The sequence below is a fragment of the Ailuropoda melanoleuca genome, chromosome 10 (genome assembly GCF_002007445.2).
Source record: "Ailuropoda melanoleuca isolate Jingjing chromosome 10, ASM200744v2, whole genome shotgun sequence".
NCBI lineage: Eukaryota > Metazoa > Chordata > Mammalia > Carnivora > Ursidae > Ailuropoda > Ailuropoda melanoleuca.
In genome coordinates, this window is record NC_048227.1 from 549,137 (window position 1) to 566,568 (window position 17,432).

The following is a 17,432-nucleotide window of genomic DNA, read 5'->3' on the forward strand; positions in this document are numbered from 1 at the left end:
CAGGCGCCAGGGCCCTGGCAACAAAGCCAGCCTGCTCGTCTGCAGCCCACCCTGGAGGGGCCGGAGGACGAGGAAGCAGGTAGCTCCAGGTGTTGGCGCAATCCCGTCAGGGCGGGCGGCTGCTCCAGCCAGGACAGCAGGGCCAGGCTCTCGGAGCCGAGCGGTGAACACGGGGCCAGAGGCTGGCATGTCAGGACTCGCGGGTGCCGTGGGGAGAAGGGCAGAGGGTGAGCCCCCAGGGGTGTGTGGCCGCTGCTCTCGGTGCAGCCTCACTGCCTCTACTCGGTGGGGTGGGGGGGGGTGGGTCAGACAGCAGGGAGGGTCCAAGAGCTCCCGTTGGCTCCACAGCTCGTGGGGGCCAAGGCAGAAGCAGGCAATTCACTGCTGTGCTGTTTTACACACAATGTCCCGTGATGGCAGAGCCCCAGAGCCCCGCCCCACGTCCGCCCGGGGACCACGGGCACTTGGTATGGCAGCCACAGAGCAGGACCTGAGCCAGACTGGACTGTTGCTCCTGTCCTCCTAGGGGAACAGACAGCAAGGCCATGCCCGGACTCATAGCTTGACGCTACCACGTATCAGTGGGGCCCTGGAGGCTGACTGACGGGCCCTCTTCGGGCAGCATGTCGGGGCCGGGACAGAGCCCGGCCCAGGCTCCTGCACCAGCACGTGCCGCACTCAGCCTGGGCCCTGGCAGAAGCGGGAGAGCAGAAACCAGAACAGTGGTCATTGGAGGAAGGGATGGAAGGAAGAAAGAGCCACCAGGCCGGCGTGGTCTCTGGCTGGTCCCTGACGGTTATCCCAAGGGGCCCCCTCCCCCATGCTGGTCATCAAGTCACAGCCTCTGCCTCCAATTTCCCTCCATCGCCCGCTCTGTGGAAACAAGAGTGCTTCCTTTGCCAGACGGTCCGATATGAAGCAGAAGGTGCTGGAGAGACATGTCAGGATAACAGAGGAAGGTTCTTCCATCCTGGTTCCAGCAAGGAACCCCCGGGAGCTGACGGACCACCGTGGCCCCGGCCAGACCGCCCACCAGCAGCCTTCCCGGCAAGTCCTGTGGGCTGGGCTCCTGTGACTTCTCTGCCATTTCGTGAGCCACAGATGGGCCTCCTCCCAGGCCTGGGGGAGTGGCTGCCCTTTGACCTGCTCCTCCTGGGTCTCCAGTTCTCCACTCGCTAGCAAGCCCTCACTATACTTAGTCATTCTTTGTAATGGACTCCCTGTACACCCTGGCCCATCCCCCCACCCGAGGATGGCACATGACCTCACCCCAGGGCCTGTGGGGTCCCTCCTGGGCTGACAGAGGTGTGGCAGTGCCGAGCTCTACTGCCTGGAACCTGGAGCTCTGTGGACCAGGCTCCCATCGTCGCCTTGTCGACAACATGGGGGCTGTGTGCCCAAAGCAACACCCCCTGGCCAACCCCAGGTCTCTGGTCACCTGAGCCCCCAGGGAGTGCCGGAGCGGCTTCAGATATGCCGCGTGGGCCCACAGGAAGCGAGGGGCCCCAGCTGGGGGCCCCGAGCACACCCAGGACAGGCAGAGAGGAGGCCCCCAGACAAGGATAATAAGGACAACGACAGGGAAGACGGTGACAGTGGACACAGACGAGCCAGCCGCCTGTCAGGGTTCCTGCTCCACCCTGGAGACGACTCAGTGAGAGGCAGTGCCCAGCAGGGATGGAGAATCTGTATTTTGGGGAGCAGAGAAAGTGAGAGACGGGCCGGCAGGAAGGGAGTGGTGACCCAGGGCTGGGTAGGCTCCCTAGTGCCGAGGACAGAGCCTCGCCCTCCTGAGGGTGTGCAGGGCCTAAGTGGCTCCTAGAGAACATGACTCTGGGCACCATGAGGTCACAGATGAAGGACGTTTCAATGCCCAGACGGGCAAGAGGCAGGCACAGTCACTGCCCAGGCCCCAAGCCCATGGCCAGCCAGAGGCGTAGTGTAAGAGGGGTGACAGGTGTGACAGCAGCTCTGAGGCTCTAGTCCGTGGGGAGCTCACGGCTCATGCCCTGCCTGAGTCCCAGCATCAGGCAGATTCTGGAGCCCCTGAGCCCTCCGACCTCCACCAGACCTTTCCCCCACCACAGCTCTCAGGGCAACCCTAAGAACCCCTCCCCAGACCGCACACACGCCAACTCCCACGTTCAAGCCTGACGCAGCAGTGGCCCCGTGCAGCAATCCCAGCTCCATCTTTATGGCAGAAATAAACCTTATCTCAGGTGACAGGAAGATCAATCCCGGCGACTGGGATGAGGGTCCTCGGCTGTGATGCAGTGTGGCAGCCTCTCGCCTCCACAGGCAGGCCCTAGCTACTGGGGCTCCACACCCTGCCGACCCCCAGGCCCCGCGGCACCGCCACCCACTCGGGGGCCTCCACCTTGCCTCTGGCCTGCTTGTAGCCCGCCCGGGCAACTGACCCACGGTACGGCCTGCACTGGAGGTGGGGCTGAGGGGCTGGCACACCACGGTGGGGACAGGGCACCTCCGTCAGGGAAGGAGGAGCTGGAGGAGCTGATGGGGGCCGTGGCTCGTGCCTGTGCCCACAACCCCACCAGCCCACTGCAGATGTGCTCCGGGCCCCTCACTTTGCCCTGCCCCAGTGGCCTGGCAGCACCGAGACCGTATCTGTCACACAGCATGCCAGCACCGGCCATGTGTGCACTGCAGCACGGGGACAGCAACAGACACCACCGGCCTCATGCAGCAGTGGCCACGAAACGTGGCACAGAGCGTGGTCTGCATTCCAGTTCGGTACTTTGCAGTCCCCGGTTCCAAGCTGCTGGAGTGCTGTCTGTAACGTGGGGCAGTAACACCTTCTGTCCCAGTTTAATGGAGAGCGGGGACCGCTTGACGAGAATCACCGCTCTCAGCAGCTTTCCGACCCCTGCTGGCCTCAACTGCACAGCCTGGCTGTAGCCGGGAAACGGGGCCCCAGCCACCCCTCGTGCAGCCCCATTCCCACGGGGTCGCTCCCTACGGCAACAGGCACAGCTGGCGGGGGCTCGTAGCCTCCTGCCAGGAGGCTGGTCCTGTCTGCCTGGGCAGACGGGGGGATCCCCTGGATAAGGAGAGAGCATGTCTCCCTGCCCCCAGCCCAGCAAGGGGCTGTGGCCCACGCCACTGGCAGCCTGGTGCAAGGCCTCAGGGGGAGGGGATGCTGGCCACCTCGGCTCCGGGCTGAGACGTGCCACAGGCGCCCAGGGGCACCCCCAGGGCTCCCGCGGGGTGCAGGGGTCACACTGGCATTCCATGTGCCACATAAGGCACAGCTTCATCTGTACAGTGCCTGCCACTATCAAGCCCAGGGTGGGGAGGACTGGGCCGCAGGAGCCCACGTGGGCTGGAGGCGAGGCTGGAAGCGAGGACAGGCTGCTGACCAGAGCGTGGACGGCGTCCCTGGGCCGGCCTCTAGGTAATGGGGGCAGTCTGGACAGGGCAGTCGCCCCTGAGGTGACAACCAGGGAGCTGGCACTCCACACGGCGGAGTCAAGATTGGGCCCCCAGCCCTCCCTCCTGCCTTCCACACAGGGTCCACATGGAGAGCGGCCACAAACACTGCAGGCCTCCTGGCCTGTCCTTACCACCGGCCCGCCCCAGTCAGGCTCTGTCTGTGTCCTGCTGTACAGCCTGGGGTCCACGCCGTCTCCAGAGCTGACCCATGACCCTGCCTGGGAGCACGTCGGCCGGGTGTGCAGGCTCACATGAATGTGCGCCGGCTCTCGGAGTGGCAAGGGCAGGGGGATGGTGTCAGCTCTGAGCTCAGAGGACGCTGGTGGCATTGACAGTGCTGAACCCCTGTACCAAGCAGACCTCACTGACCAGGGAGACATGTGCTGAGATAAGAGGTGTGTGGACCTGAGAAGGGTCCCTGGTTGGTGACACTAGGCATGGCGCACCCCTCCACACCCACGACATGCAGCCGAGCCACCCCAGCCTCTGCCAGGTACCTGTGGGCCTGGGACTCCCCCCAGCTGCCCTGCTGAGTCTAGGGAGGCCAGGAGCACTCCCCCCCAGCGGCCCTGCCGAGTCTGGGGAGGCCAGGAGCGCTGTGCTGGCCTCCTGGTCCCAGCGAATGGAGATTCCCCAGCCCCGCCCCGGACCCCGCTCCTAGCCCTTCTGCTGATAACTGCGGAGGAGCGTGCCCAGGTAACACTAGTGATGGGGACCAGACTCCCTAGGGGGAGCTGGTTCCGGCACACCCTCACTGTGCCCAGTAGCCAAGAGTGCAGTGGACATGAAGGGCCCAGGTCGCACAGAATCACATATTCTTAAGGCTGATGACCAGGGCCAGGGGATGGGGACTCCTGACCGCGGTCCAGGCCGCTGCTCTCTGGCCAGCTGCTCTGAGGGGGCAGTGAAGGAGGAGAGGGGCAGACAGCGCTCCGACAGCCCATCCATAGCCCTCTTCCCAGCCCGCAGGCAGGCTTCTGGAGAATTCCTGCCCCCAGCACGGCCATGGCAGGGCCTTCTGGCGCTCCGCAGACAAGCAGGTGGAGGAAGAGCCAGTGGGCAGCTGTCCTCCCAGGAGCACTCCATCTTCCTCACTGAGTCCATCCCGTGACCCTCTAGCGAGGAGCCAAGCGGGGGCAGCCCCGCAGCCTACGGCATTCTCTGGATTTCCGGTTCAACACAGTACAGGACACCAGCGAAGGGCATGGCGCGACACCACCCCGCACCGGCTAGGAGGGCCGTCCTCAGAACCCAGCTGGTGGGTCTGTAAATGCCTCAGCCGCTGTGTGTCTGTGGCCCCTCCCACACCACAGTCACCAGCAATCCCAGTCCTAGGCTGTGCCCGAGACGAAGGAAAACATGTCCACACAGAATCCCACACACGGACACACACCACAGCAGCGGCCACAACGGCCACGTGGCCTAAACAACAAAAATGCCCGGCAACAGATGCATGGGTAAACCAATGCCATGTAGACCCATGATGCATAGTATGTGGCTGTGAGGGGAGAGGAAATTCCAGCACATGCTGCCCTGTGGCTGAACCCCAAAACAGTACACCAAGTGCGAGAAGCAGGCCATGAGAGGCCACGTGGTGAACAAGTCCCTTTGCAGGGAATGTCCCGCATCGGCATGGCCACAGAGACACGAGGTGGATGGGGGGTCCCCTGGAGCTGGGGCAGAGGCCGCTTTCTGCAGTGACAAGGGCGTTCGGAACTGGCTGCACGCTGGCTGCATGTAAACCGTTCCCCAAACACAATGTGGAACAAGGGAAGCCGTGTGTCCGTGGTGGGCCTTCTCAGGCTGACCGTGGTCTCGGCTGCTTTGGCCCCCAGCCTGAAGAGCGAGTACGGGTCAGAGAAAGTATGAACCCACTTCCTGGGGAAGAGAACCAGGTGCGGGGACCTGCTGGCGTGCGTGCCTCTCCTTCCCTTCCCCCTTCCCCCTTTCCCCGTTTCTGGGCAAACAGAAGCCAGTGATCTCACAGGGGCCTCACTTTCCCCGGGGCTTCTAGAGAGTCTCCTACGAAGCTGTTAGCAATGGATCTGCCAGCCTCTGCCCGGTTGTGAGGACAGGGTGAAACAGGGCTGTGGGCAGTCCGAGGGCTCGGGCAGAGGCTGCGGAGACCGTGCTCCGCTCCCCCTGCGCAGCGAGGTCAAGAGCAGGATGGCGGCTCTCCTCTCCCTGAGACAGCCCCACTGGAGGCCTTGGTTCTGTGGTGATACCACCAGGACGGCCACGGGACACCACTGGAGGCCCCGGGGTCCCAGTGGTCCCGGGAGCCAGATGGGGCCCAGATCACCTGAGTCTGCAGCCCGTGTCCCTCCCAGGACACCACACACCCCCTGGGACACTGGCCAGGCCCCGCGGGAGGGGGTCATCTTACCCACGGAGGTAGTCCAGGGCCAGCTGGGCCCCAGAGCACTTGGCCGGCAGGGTCTGGGCTGCTCCGGACTCCTGCAGCCGCTTCCACTGCTCTTTCTTCCGCTGCTTCTTCAGCTTCCTCTCCAGGACCCTCTTCTCCTCCGGGGTCAGCGCGGGCAGCTGGGGGGCCGTCTCCTGCCTGGCCCCCAACACTGCTTCTCCCTGCAGGTCAAGGGAAAACAGACCCATGAGGATGTCCCATAGCAGCATCCTGGACCTCCGCTCTCGGGAGCTGACCCCCTCCGGGTGGGTGGGCTGTTCCACACCCCGTGCTGGGTTCCCCAGCCCCACCCTCACCCCCAGGAACTGGGGACGGGGCTGCTCAGCGTCTTGCTCTCCCAGGGACCCAGGAGACCCAGCGCCGGGTGGGACTATCTCACTCCAGGACGGGTCAAAGTTGACCGACCTCAGCCCTGTTTCCTGACCCTGCACCTGCGCTTAGCACTGCGGACAAGCATTTTTGGCTGTGCGGAGGGCCCCCCTGCCTCAGGCCCTGCAGGAGACCCGCCCTGCCCCCCCCCCACTGCTGCCTCCAGGCCTGCCCCGTGGTGGGATGCACAGAGACTGGGCTGAGAGTGCATGCTGCTTGCAGGGGGTGGGGATGGGCAATCTGCCGGCCACAAGGATCCACTGAGGCCCTTCAGCTTGAGTGAACCCATCCTGAGAGCAGGCAGCTGAGTGGCTGGGGGCACGGTGCTGGTGGCCTCTCACCCTCCCCTGATTGGGCGGTGGCCTCCCGACACCACCACTTTCCCAGACACCTACGAAGTACAGCCCCACCCTCCTCCCCACTATCCAACCAGGGGTGGGGGGGTGATGACCCCAGCAGCTGCACACACTTCCCCCTTCCTGGAAAACCTGGAACACCAGCGCGGTCACTGGGGTTCTGGCCAGGGACCCGCCACCACCCACAACGCCTCCAGGCAGGGTGAGCACACTGTCCCAGGCACACCCAGCACTTGCAGTGCACCCCTCCCTTCCGGCCTCCCCAGAGGCCACACAGGCCCTCAAAAAGTGCCAGTGCCTTGACAACCTTTGTGCTCCCACTCAACACCAGATCCTTCCGGAGTCTTCTAAAACAAAAGAGCAGCTCTCTCCAGCTCCTCCCTCTGCCTCCTTTACAACCAGCTGAAGTGGGGTGCCTGGGAGGCTCAGTCGTTAAGCGTCTGCCTTCAGCTCAGGTCATGATCCCGGGGTCCTGGGATCGAGCCCCGCATCACATTGGGCTCCCTGCTCCGCGGGAAGCCTGCTTCTTCCTCTCCCACTCCCCCTGCTTGTGTTCCCTTTCTGTCTCTCTCTGTGTCAAATAAATAAAATCTTAAAAACAAAACCAAACCAAACCAACTCAATTAACCAGCAGTGGGGTTCAGGGCTGCATAGGGAGACTCCAGCAGCCTTGACACCACACACGTGCACACACACAGAAACACAGACACACTCACACAGACACGCGCGCGCGCGCACACACACACACACACACACACACACACACACACACACACACGGCTCGCAGACACGGCCCCAGGAGCCCAGCACCCCCAGCTGCCGGAGGGATGTCTGGTTTTCAGGTGGGGTTTCCCGAGGTTGAGGGCAGAGCAGTCTGAAGAGTGTGACGCAGACACCCATGGGCAGTCTCCCTGCCCTGGCTCCCTGCTCAGACCATCCTGGGCCCACAGCCGCCGACGGGCACAGAAAGTCTGGCTCTGAGAGAAGCAAACAAGCCTCGGGTGCGGACCAGCCTCTGCCCCCGCTGAAGCCACGCAGGGAGCATTGCGGCAGCCAGAGGCCAAAGTCCTGGGGAAAGGTCAGGGCCGTAGCAGCTCTGGGCCGAAGACATGTCAACACCGACCCCAGGGGGCCTGGGGGGGGGGGACAGGGAGGGCAGGAAGCACCTGCCCCATGATGAGGGCAGCTGGCATGACTCTCCACGCCCATCACGGTGACAGCTGTCACCAGGACGTGGCCTCTGCCCTCTGCTCCCCTGACCCTGTGGCATACGGATGCTGCCCCCAAGGCGGGAGGAGTCTGTCACACACGAGATGGACTCCTGGGGCTCTCTGGGGGCCCAGTCTCCCCAGAGGGGCCAGTGGGTGGGCTGCCGGGACCCGAACACGGGGTTGCCAACATGGCCTGGGTTTTCCCCAGGGCTTCTAGGACGTCCAGCACAAAGGGCCCGTGTCTGGTACTAGGTATGTGAACCTGGGAAGGACACAAATAGCTTCTTTCTCTCTGGCCAGCGGTCACCCTGGTGTGGCGATGGCTGGAGCCTGTGCTCCGTGTCCTCAGGAAGCTACATGCCTCCAGAGTTGTTCAGAGGGCCGAGACACCCACCCTCGACTGTACCAGGGGCCAGCGAGGGATGCCGAAGGGGTCCCGACCCACCGGATGCCCACACCTGGGGCATGGCCCGAGTCAAAAGGCCTCTCCAGGGAAGCTGGAAACAAAGAATGACAGGTGAAACCTCCTGAATGTTAAATGCTGGCAGTTTCAATTAAACAACGCATAGTCTGTGGGCAAAACCAACCACTGCGTGTGAAGAAGGGGAGGAAGCTGGCACCTCTGACCCAAGACCTCTGACCCCAAGACCAAGACTGACGCTCCTCCTGCTGGACCAGCCTTCCTGTCCCTAGACTCAGATAGGCCTGTGGGCATCCGTCTCTGCCCTTTCTGGTTCTCTTCCAGGGAAAGCAGCCAGAGCCCCTCTCCCACCACTACTGCTGGAAAGTGGACAGAGTGACGAAATGTCACCCCTCCCCCAGCTGTGGTCCTTGCCCGGGAGGGGAGCACACGAACCCAAGCAATCACTTGTGAAAAACACAAAGTTTGCAGGCATTGCTTGAAAATAAAGAAGTGGGGCCCAGGTGTGCGGGGCTGTGACCTGGCGGGGCAGCGGTGATGGGCCAGCTGTGGGCCTCACCTGGTCTCTTTGCTCTGGGCGTCCTGACCGTTCTGGCCTGGACAGGGTGACGCCCCCATGGCTGCTACCATCATGGATGGGATGGTGCCCTGTGAGGGGGTCAGGCTGCAGGGGGCAGAGAGCTGTCTCAGCCACGGTGGGCGCTAGGAGAGGAGACAGCAAGACAGGGACTGGCTGGACCCAGGGACCCCGCAGCATGTTGGGGTGGGGCCCTCCTGCTGCCTTCGTCCTGCAGTGTTACCTGTGCAGTGGGAGGCCAGCATGAACACCATGGGAAGTGAAACCATTTCTAGAGGACAGTGTCTGCCAGCTGCCGTCCGCGAGCGTCGGTGACACGACTATCCCTGGAGGTGGAGCTTAATACAATTTTCTTCTGATTGAGAATGAACTTTCTCCAGTTACCACTGATCTGATAACCCTCCGCAGAATTAGGTTTTAATTAGCAAATAACAGTTTGGACACGCTTGCCACCGTCACCAACACCTCCCACAGTTACTCCGGTTAAAGGTTGCCCAAGGGCTTGTGAACAGCCTACGTAAACACAAAAAATCTGAAAAGGAAGGCAGGAGTCCAATAATCGAAGCCTATCCGGGCCCCTTCTGGGGAAGAAATCTTCAGGGGAAGGCGGGGTCCTCAGAGAGCGACATGGGGTGGGGAGGGGCTGCAGTCCCAGGCCCCTGCAGGCCGGGCCCACTCTCCAGGGGAGGTCTGGGTGGCGGCAGACCCACAGCTGTGAACAGGACCCTTTTCCAAAACACAGACTCAACCCACCGCACGGGGGTCAGCTGCCGCCGCCCACGTCTGCTGCCTGTTGGCTTGTCACAAACACGCGGAGTTGACAGCTTGCGGTCTCAGTGCAAACACACAACTCGGCGAAGATAGATGACTGGACGGCGGCAGCCACAGCCTCTGGTGCTCCAGCTCGGACGGCGCACAGAGTCTCCTAATACGGGAAATCCAACTTCCAGCAACACATTCTTAGTTAGACGTGTCCTGGGCTGCATTTCAAAAGTCACAAAAACAATTCACTGTGCACGGAGAACTTCGGGCAGGACAAATGGACAGGACCTTGAATTTCGGCTACGTTGTGTCAGTGTGTCTCAACGTGAATGTTTTCGTGTACAATAGTTATGTAGTGCTTATGTGATTAGAACTCATTTAAAAATTAAATCCTGGGGCGCCTGGGTGGCACAGCGGTTAAGCGTCTGCCTTCGGCTCAGGGCGTGATCCCGGCATTATGGGATCGAGCCCCACATCAGGCTCTTCCGCTAGGGGCCTGCTTCTTCCTCTCCCGCTCCCCCTGCTTGTGTTCCCTCTCTCGCTGGCTGTCTCTATCTCTGTCAAATAAATAAAATAAAATCTTTAAAAAAAAATTAAATCCTTACCAGCTTCCAGGGTAACGAAAACACTGACTACAGGCATTAAATGTACTGAAAAGAAACAAAACCAAAAGCCCTACAGACTGGAGAGTGGAGTCAATTAACCAAAGGAAATACAGGGGGACTTCTGATAGAAAAGTTGACTGTATTTGAGAAAATACAAGTGCGTGAAATAAACGACCGCTTTCTTTTACCCTGATCACTGCTGGCAAGAGACACAGGGAGAAATGGCATGACTTTGGTTTGGAAAGATAACCACAGACTCTACCCAGGCAGAAACCCCTCAGACAAGATCTGCAGGCAGCAGGCTCTAAGGACAGGCTGGGCATTTTTTGGATCCAGGAAAGGAGACTCTCCGGGCACGGGACTCGGTCACAGAGCACAGGCTCCCCTGCAGACACCGAAGGCCCAAACAGGAGGACCCACAAAAGCAAACACCCACCGCGGTTCCCAGGAAGAGGGAGGTGTTGCGGGCTCAAGCCACCGTGTCGGCGTGGGATGGGGCGGATAGCCCACGAGATGTTTCTCTCCCTCTGGTGAATACCCAGCCTCATGGGAGGGTCACAGGTACTGTTGGCACTGGGCCCGTCTCCCTTCACCCTGGGCTTTCCCGTGGGGAGAACCACACAGATGGGACCCCTGGGGGGCTGCCATGCCGACACTGGCCACTGGGGGCCAGGCACAGGAGGCCCTGCACCTCCGGTTCATTTCCATGACAGCACTGGGGCCAGGCCTGGGGGGGGGGGGGAACGTTCCTCCAGGGCTGTGCCGAGGCTCCTGCGCCCGATCTGCCACTCTGCTCTTGGGGGGATCCAGTTTAAGCCGTTGATGGGAAAGAGAGGCTGCGCGAACCTGCTTCTCAGTCCTGCACCCTTGGCTTAAGCAGCTGGCACCTCAGGCCGGGCAGGGGTCTCACTCCTGTCCCAGCCCCTCAGAACCCCCAATCTCTCCCCGGCCGGCCCCTCCGCTGTGCCCAGTACAGCACCCAGCCCAGCTATGCAGTGGGGTCCTGGGGCCTGGGGAGCAGGCGGCCTTTGGGTAGGGGCAGCTATGGGGCCCTGAGAAATGCTCTGGAAGGACAGCGGTGCCCACCATGTGTTGCCAGCCCCAGAAACGGCCTGGCCAAAGCCCTTGTCTAAGGCTGCCTGGTCTCACAGCAGGCAGGAAAGTGGCCTCTGAGGGCTCCCCTGGTCCCCCCGAGCCTTAGAGGAGGGACAGATTGGGCCACTGCAGGCATGGAAGCTGCTGGCACGTGTGTGGTCCCTACAGGCATGACAGCAGGGTGACACCACCTCTGGGGCATGATCAACTCCAAGATTCAGAGACAGATGCCAGAGTCTCGGTTCCGGGACCCGGAGTCGGGGCCACCAGAAGGCACAGAGGTTCAGGGACGGATGCCGGAGTCTCAGGTCCAGGCCGGGGGTTGGGGCCCCCAGAAGACACAGAGGACTGCCATCCTGCACACGACTAGACAACAGCCAGCAGACCTTAGGGTGCCCTGTTCCCACCCACACGGGGGGACCTTCCTTCCCTCCAGACTCGGGGAGCAGAGCCTCTAAGAAAGAAGGCAGATCCGGGAGCCAGGGAGGACCCCATGTGGACTCGAGGGACAGGGGTCTTGACCACCCTGTCTGCTGGGACACCCTCCTTCCCCGGCAGGCACATGCTCTCGGGCACACAGTCATGGCCGCACACCTGCACCTGCCAGGTGTGCTGTGGCAGCAGGCAGAGCGCGGTGTGGTGAAGGACGCAGGGAGAGGAGGCCCCCTGGCTGTACGCAAGCCCCCGTAGCTACACCGGCCCAGCGGCTCTCAATACCTGTCATCTTGGCCCACCATGTGCAACCGTTACCTGCGGCAGACCAGGGCTAGTTCAGGGCCAAGCAGGGATGGGACCGAGGACTGCCCACAGCACCACACAGGCCTCGAGGTGCCATCTCTTTGCAGTCTCCCTTCGGGGGTGGCCCTGAGTATGTACCTAAGTAAGGTGTCCCAGAAGGCCACGGCTTCCCCTGTAGAGAGGGACAGCACTGTGGCCTGGGGGCATGCGGAAGCTGGTCTCCCCAGAGGAGGTGGGCAGATGCAGGTGGGTTCCTTGGCCTCTCTGCCTGCTCTGGGGCCGCTGTGTGGGGGCAGAGCCACAAAGTCACCCCCACAAGTACCTGAAGACCTAAAACATGTGGCTGACATGCTGCCATGTTTCTGGTTCTACTAAGAGCACAGACCCGTCTCCAGTGCGGGCCCAACTTCAGCCCGGACCCCTGCTGACCTAGTCTCACCCCCGTGTTCTTGGGGCCATCTGGACACGCTGGAGGCACAGTGTCTGCTTTGCTGTCACCTTCCCAAGGTGCCTGGCCGTCCTCCGCTGTCTCGGTAAGAGCTTTCAGCACACAGGACACCAAGCTCACGGGAGGTCCGTTTTACACCTTTGTGTTGGCTCTTTCTGGTGAAACCATGGCAGGAACGGTATGCGTTTACAAGGCGCGAAGCCCACAGGAGTCTGCTTAATGTGCCACTTTCCCTCTTCTGGGGCCCCCTCCGCACCCTGACCGTGGTGTCAGGCCCTTGGGGTGAGGCTTTCTGCTGTTCTGTGTGGCTTTGTGGGTGGACAGCCCTGCGGACCCCTCTGTCCTGGGCACCATGGCACACGCCAGAGACGTGGGGTGACAGGGCACAGCTGAGGACGACCCGTCACAGTGTGAATGAAGACTACCCATTTCAGACTGAGCTGACCACAGAAACCTGGCCACACAGACCCACGCTCGCGCCTGCAGCCACACCGAGAACACGGGATCGTGCTGAGCGGTGTCACGTGCTGCAGCGCAGTGGACCCCTGGCACCGTCCCCCGTCCCTTCTCTGGAAACTGGGGTCGTCCAGGGGGCAGCGTCCATGGGGGTCAGCCCACGACCTAGCACCAGTGTCCAGTTTGAGCCGGACTGTCCAGTGTGGACTTTCTGCCAAATGAGAGACTCAGGGGAGGGGTCTGACATACACACAGGCAGTGCACGCCAGGGGACGTGGGCTGTGACCTGCACGCTGGCCACGCACCACTGGGCCTCATCACTTGTCTGCACCTGCTCCCGAGCACGGCAACTGCCCTGGTTGAAACATGGATTGCTCTGAACCTCAGGGCCTGAGGGGAGGCTTGCCCCAGCCCCAGCCATGCAGCCATACCCTCCGGCCTTCGCTCAGGCTCCACGAGAGTCAAGGGTTGACAGCAGCTCTCTGTGTCCCAGAGACAGGGCCCTTATCTTTCCCAGAGCACCGGGGAGTGAAGATCAAGTACTCCTCTTTACACAGGGAGCTGGGAAGGAAGGAGGTCCTGTCCGTGTGGGCAGAGGAGTGGCTGGCCCAGGTCATGGCACAGTGGTGGCCAGAGCCCAGGATGGGCCAGGAGCTGCTGAAGTCCGACGACGTGGCGAAGACCGAGGGTGACAGAGAATGCTCCCCATGGGTCGGCGTGGCCCTGCCACCAGCTGCAGAGGAGAGCCGGGACAAACCAGCCATCCTCTGGATTTTCCCACTTGGAAAACAGAAGACACTAAACTCAATGCTTATGAGGTTTTGTAAAGCAAGGGAAACTGTTTTTCCTCCCTGAGATCATGGATGGAAACCCAAAATCGATCAGCACTGGAGCAGCTCTAGGGGAGGGGATGAGGGCTTCTCCTTGGGCTCTGGAACCTTCTCTCCGCCTGTCTACATGGTAATGCCTCCCGACATCTGGTGGACACATTGTATTTTTCAGAACGTGGCGAAAGGAAAAGTAACTCCAGCAGGAAAAAAAGAATCTAGAACGCAGCCAAATTTAGATAGAGACTCCGAACTCTTCACTATGGGCCATCCTCATGGTCCCGCAGGCCAGACACTGAAATGTGCGCACACCGCCTTGCTGTGGGGTGCTCTCTCTGCTCACCCCACAGCTCCACCAGGCAGGGGTCTCGGGCCCCTGGGACTCATAGCCTGGGCCTGGGCAGGTGCCATCAGGCAGAAAGTGGGAGTCCAGGCCTGCAGCGGCCCAGCACCACCGAAACACGATGTCCTCACGGCTGCGCAGAAGCAGTATAAAAGTGTTAGTGGAATTCTGCATCCTTATTTCTCACGCCAAGTCTTTGCAATCGCTGTGGGCAGGACACTCAGAGCACATCTCTGTCTGGATGGGGCCGCATCTCCAGGACTCCCACATGGCCACCCCCAGGTCTGGCCCAGGGCAGCCGGCAGCGACACATGACAGGACGGGTCTTCCCAGGCTCCCAGTGCTGGGAGTTTCCACCCTGCAAGGCCCAACGCCTGCACCTGCGGGCCAGCCGGAAGGCTCCATCTCCACAGGCACCGTGCATACGCGGCCGCCTCGCCTCCCACGGCATTCACTACTTTCAACAGCTGACATTTGCAGAGAGCTCTGGGGTTTGGCAGGGCTCATCTGCCAGAGCCCGCACACAGAGGTCTATACAGATGGGGAACAGCAGAGGACAGTCTGTGGTGGGTCTGAGGGAGGGTCATGAAGGGCAGAGATGTCTGCCCAGCAGGGGGGTTCTGGCTCCTGAACCACCAGGACCAGGTCTCAGAGGGAGGCAGGGGCTGCACCAAGAGCTGAGAAGGGTCCAGAAGGCTGGGCTTAGATGCTGCCCCAGTTCCTCCTCAGTTCAACTTTATGAGCTGTCAACTTTATACGGGCATCTAAAACCACAGGACTAGCCCCAGGCACACGCACAAGCCTCCACCTGGCCCGTCTCCACTTGTCAGCCCTAGCAGAGGAGTTGAGCCCGGAGCGTGTCCTGGCTCAGGACGAGCTTCCTCCGCAAGCTCTGGACAAGCTCTGGGCAGCAGTCCCCAGGAGGGATCACTCATCAAGAGCTGGGGAGAGATCGGGGGCAGGGAGGAAGTCTGGGGCTCGGCAGCTGCCCAACTTGGGTCTGCGTCTGGGGGGCTCCTGCTCCCTACGAAATAGAAAATGTGGCTCGTGCTGACAGGTTTACATGCTACAGTGGCTTGTGGGGAGAACCCAGCCCACGTGCACAGACCTCTCACCACAGCTGATGGCAGGAAGGGCAAGGCGAACCCGGGGCCCAGAGCAGAGGCCACACTGGCTCTGGTCAGACAGGAGCACAGCGCTCACCACACACCAGAAAGCAGGCTGAGAGCAAGGCAACCCTCCAGCTGGGCCTTGTGTGGCATCAGGAAGGCAGGGGGCTGCCGGCACCTGTGCCCTGGGCCCGTAGACGAGGGGCACCCCTCACCCTCCAGGACAGCCCCCCCACTCCCACCACGGGGTCTGCAGCCTGGCCCGCTTGGGGCCTGGGCCCTCCCTACTAGCTTCATCCCTTCAGACCGAGCTGCCCCACCTGGGAGGCGGGGACCCTCTGCCTCTCCCAGGACCCTCTGCCTCTCCCAGGACCAACACGGCACGCGGCAGGGGAGGCACGTGGTGTGCGCTGCAGGAATCCGGAGGGTCTGCCATTCCCGGGATGGTGTCCGTGACGGACAATGACCCACCTCCCCAGGGACAGGTGTGCAGGCAAGGCCTGGGGAGGGGGCGGAAAGTGCCTGAGCTCACCCAGCAGCCCAGTGACCCAACCTGGACTGAGTCCTGCCTGCTCCCCTTCCTCACCATGGGGCCGACGTTCAGAGACGGAGCGCACCCACTGGCTACGGCAGAGCAGCTCGCTCTGGGCGCTCAGAGGGTCCACCCCCCAGCCTTGGTTTCTTCCCACTGAGGAGACATCAGAACTGCCTGGGCCGAGGGGTCGTGTCTCCTGCTCCATCCCTCCATGTGCCTTGGGGTGGGCCAGCCCACAGCACAAGCCCACGGCCACTTCTTCCCAGGGATGTTCCTTGGCCCCAGTCACGTCTGTACTGTCTTCTGCACAGCGTCCTGCCTTCACCGGGCCTCCTCCTGCTTCAGGAGTGAGCACAGATCACGATACAGAAGGGTGCTCCACATTCCCATTGTGCGATCACCTGACAAGGCCCCAGCCCCCACATGGAAGGGAAGCGGGGCAGCCCTGGGGAAGAACTTCCCACCCAGCCACCCCACCTCACCTACCCCCAGCTCTGGCTCCCATGGAAAAGTGACTCTTGATCTCAGGGTCATGAGTTCAAGCCCCACACTGGGTGCAGAAATTACTAAAACAAAATAAACTTAAAAACAGTGCCACGACGAGCAGAGGCAAGTGGGCAGGCCCAGTGCTGTCGTGGGATCTGCTCCTCCCCTGACCTCGACTGAAGACGCAGCCACCGGGTTGGCTCCAGAGACAGCCCAGAATTGTCATAAACCCCAAGTGGTTCCCAAGACCACTTCCGTGCAGCCCGTGCCCCAAGCAGGATGTGTGAGAGCAAGACGCCCCCCTCCCGCCCAAGCTCACCCAGGTCCCAGTGGGCCTGCTGGCGCCTCTGAAGACGGGAAGTGTAGACCAGCACACATGGGCCCCACTCGGCCAGGGAGCAGCCGGAAGCAGCTCTCAGGGGAGGTGAAGCCACTCACACGGTCTTGATGCCCGATGCTGGCAAAGCTGCCACCAGGGTCGGGAGGGGCAACGCCTGCTCAGGGACTGACGGGCAGGGGACCCTCCCCACCAATCTGTTCATTGTGGTGGCAGAACTAAACTACTAGAAATGGTTTTAAGAAGCATCAGAAGACAGTCTGGGGTCCGGGATCCTTTCCTCACCTAGGAAGTGCAATCAGTGGCTGGGTGGGCTGCTCTGGCATGGGGCCTGGGGCTGGAACCAGGAGCACAGGGAGTGCAGTCAGGCCACTACAGACAACAGCCCCCCAAGAGCAGGACTTGTGCTGGGTGTTCATCGATGGACCCCAGGCCATCCAACAGTGCTGTTACTTGCTGCCTGCCCTCACACGGGAGGACACCACCGCCGGCTCAATTACAGCAGCGCCCTCACCCACTTGTCACTTGGCAAAACCCATCAACTGACCACCCGACAGTCAGTGCGTTAGAACACCCAGCAGTAAAAAGAACGGTCAGGTGTGAGCCTGAAACAGGGGCCTGCTGTCAGGGACGCCCTCACACAGGGGCTGGGGATTGGGATGAAGGGGACCGTGACTGGAGGGGTTGGGAGGCGTGAGCCAGGGAGCCTCCTCCCCTTCCTTCTCTGCCCCTGCAGGCCTGGGTAGCAAGGGAGGCACAGCGCCCTCCACGTACAGATGAGGACAGAGGCCCGCCCGCGCCCATTGGTGTGGCCCCAGGCAGAGGATCCTGAACCACGAGAACCACAGCTGTCTGTGAACTGCCGAGAATGCTCCAAGCAAC

The 17,432-nt window shown here is 61.7% G+C and overlaps 1 protein-coding gene across 3 annotated transcripts in view; it reads right to left on the bottom strand.

Moving 5' to 3' along the window:
- Positions 1-17,432, bottom strand: part of C10H7orf50 (chromosome 10 C7orf50 homolog) — a 119,413-nt gene that overhangs the window by 5,846 nt on the left and 96,135 nt on the right. For all 3 annotated transcript variants that reach the window (XM_034669664.1, XM_034669665.1, XM_034669666.1), the window contains exon 2: positions 5,837-6,036. In XM_034669664.1, coding sequence (XP_034525555.1) covers positions 5,837-6,036 — 200 coding nt within the window. The remainder of the gene's footprint in view (positions 1-5,836; positions 6,037-17,432) is intronic.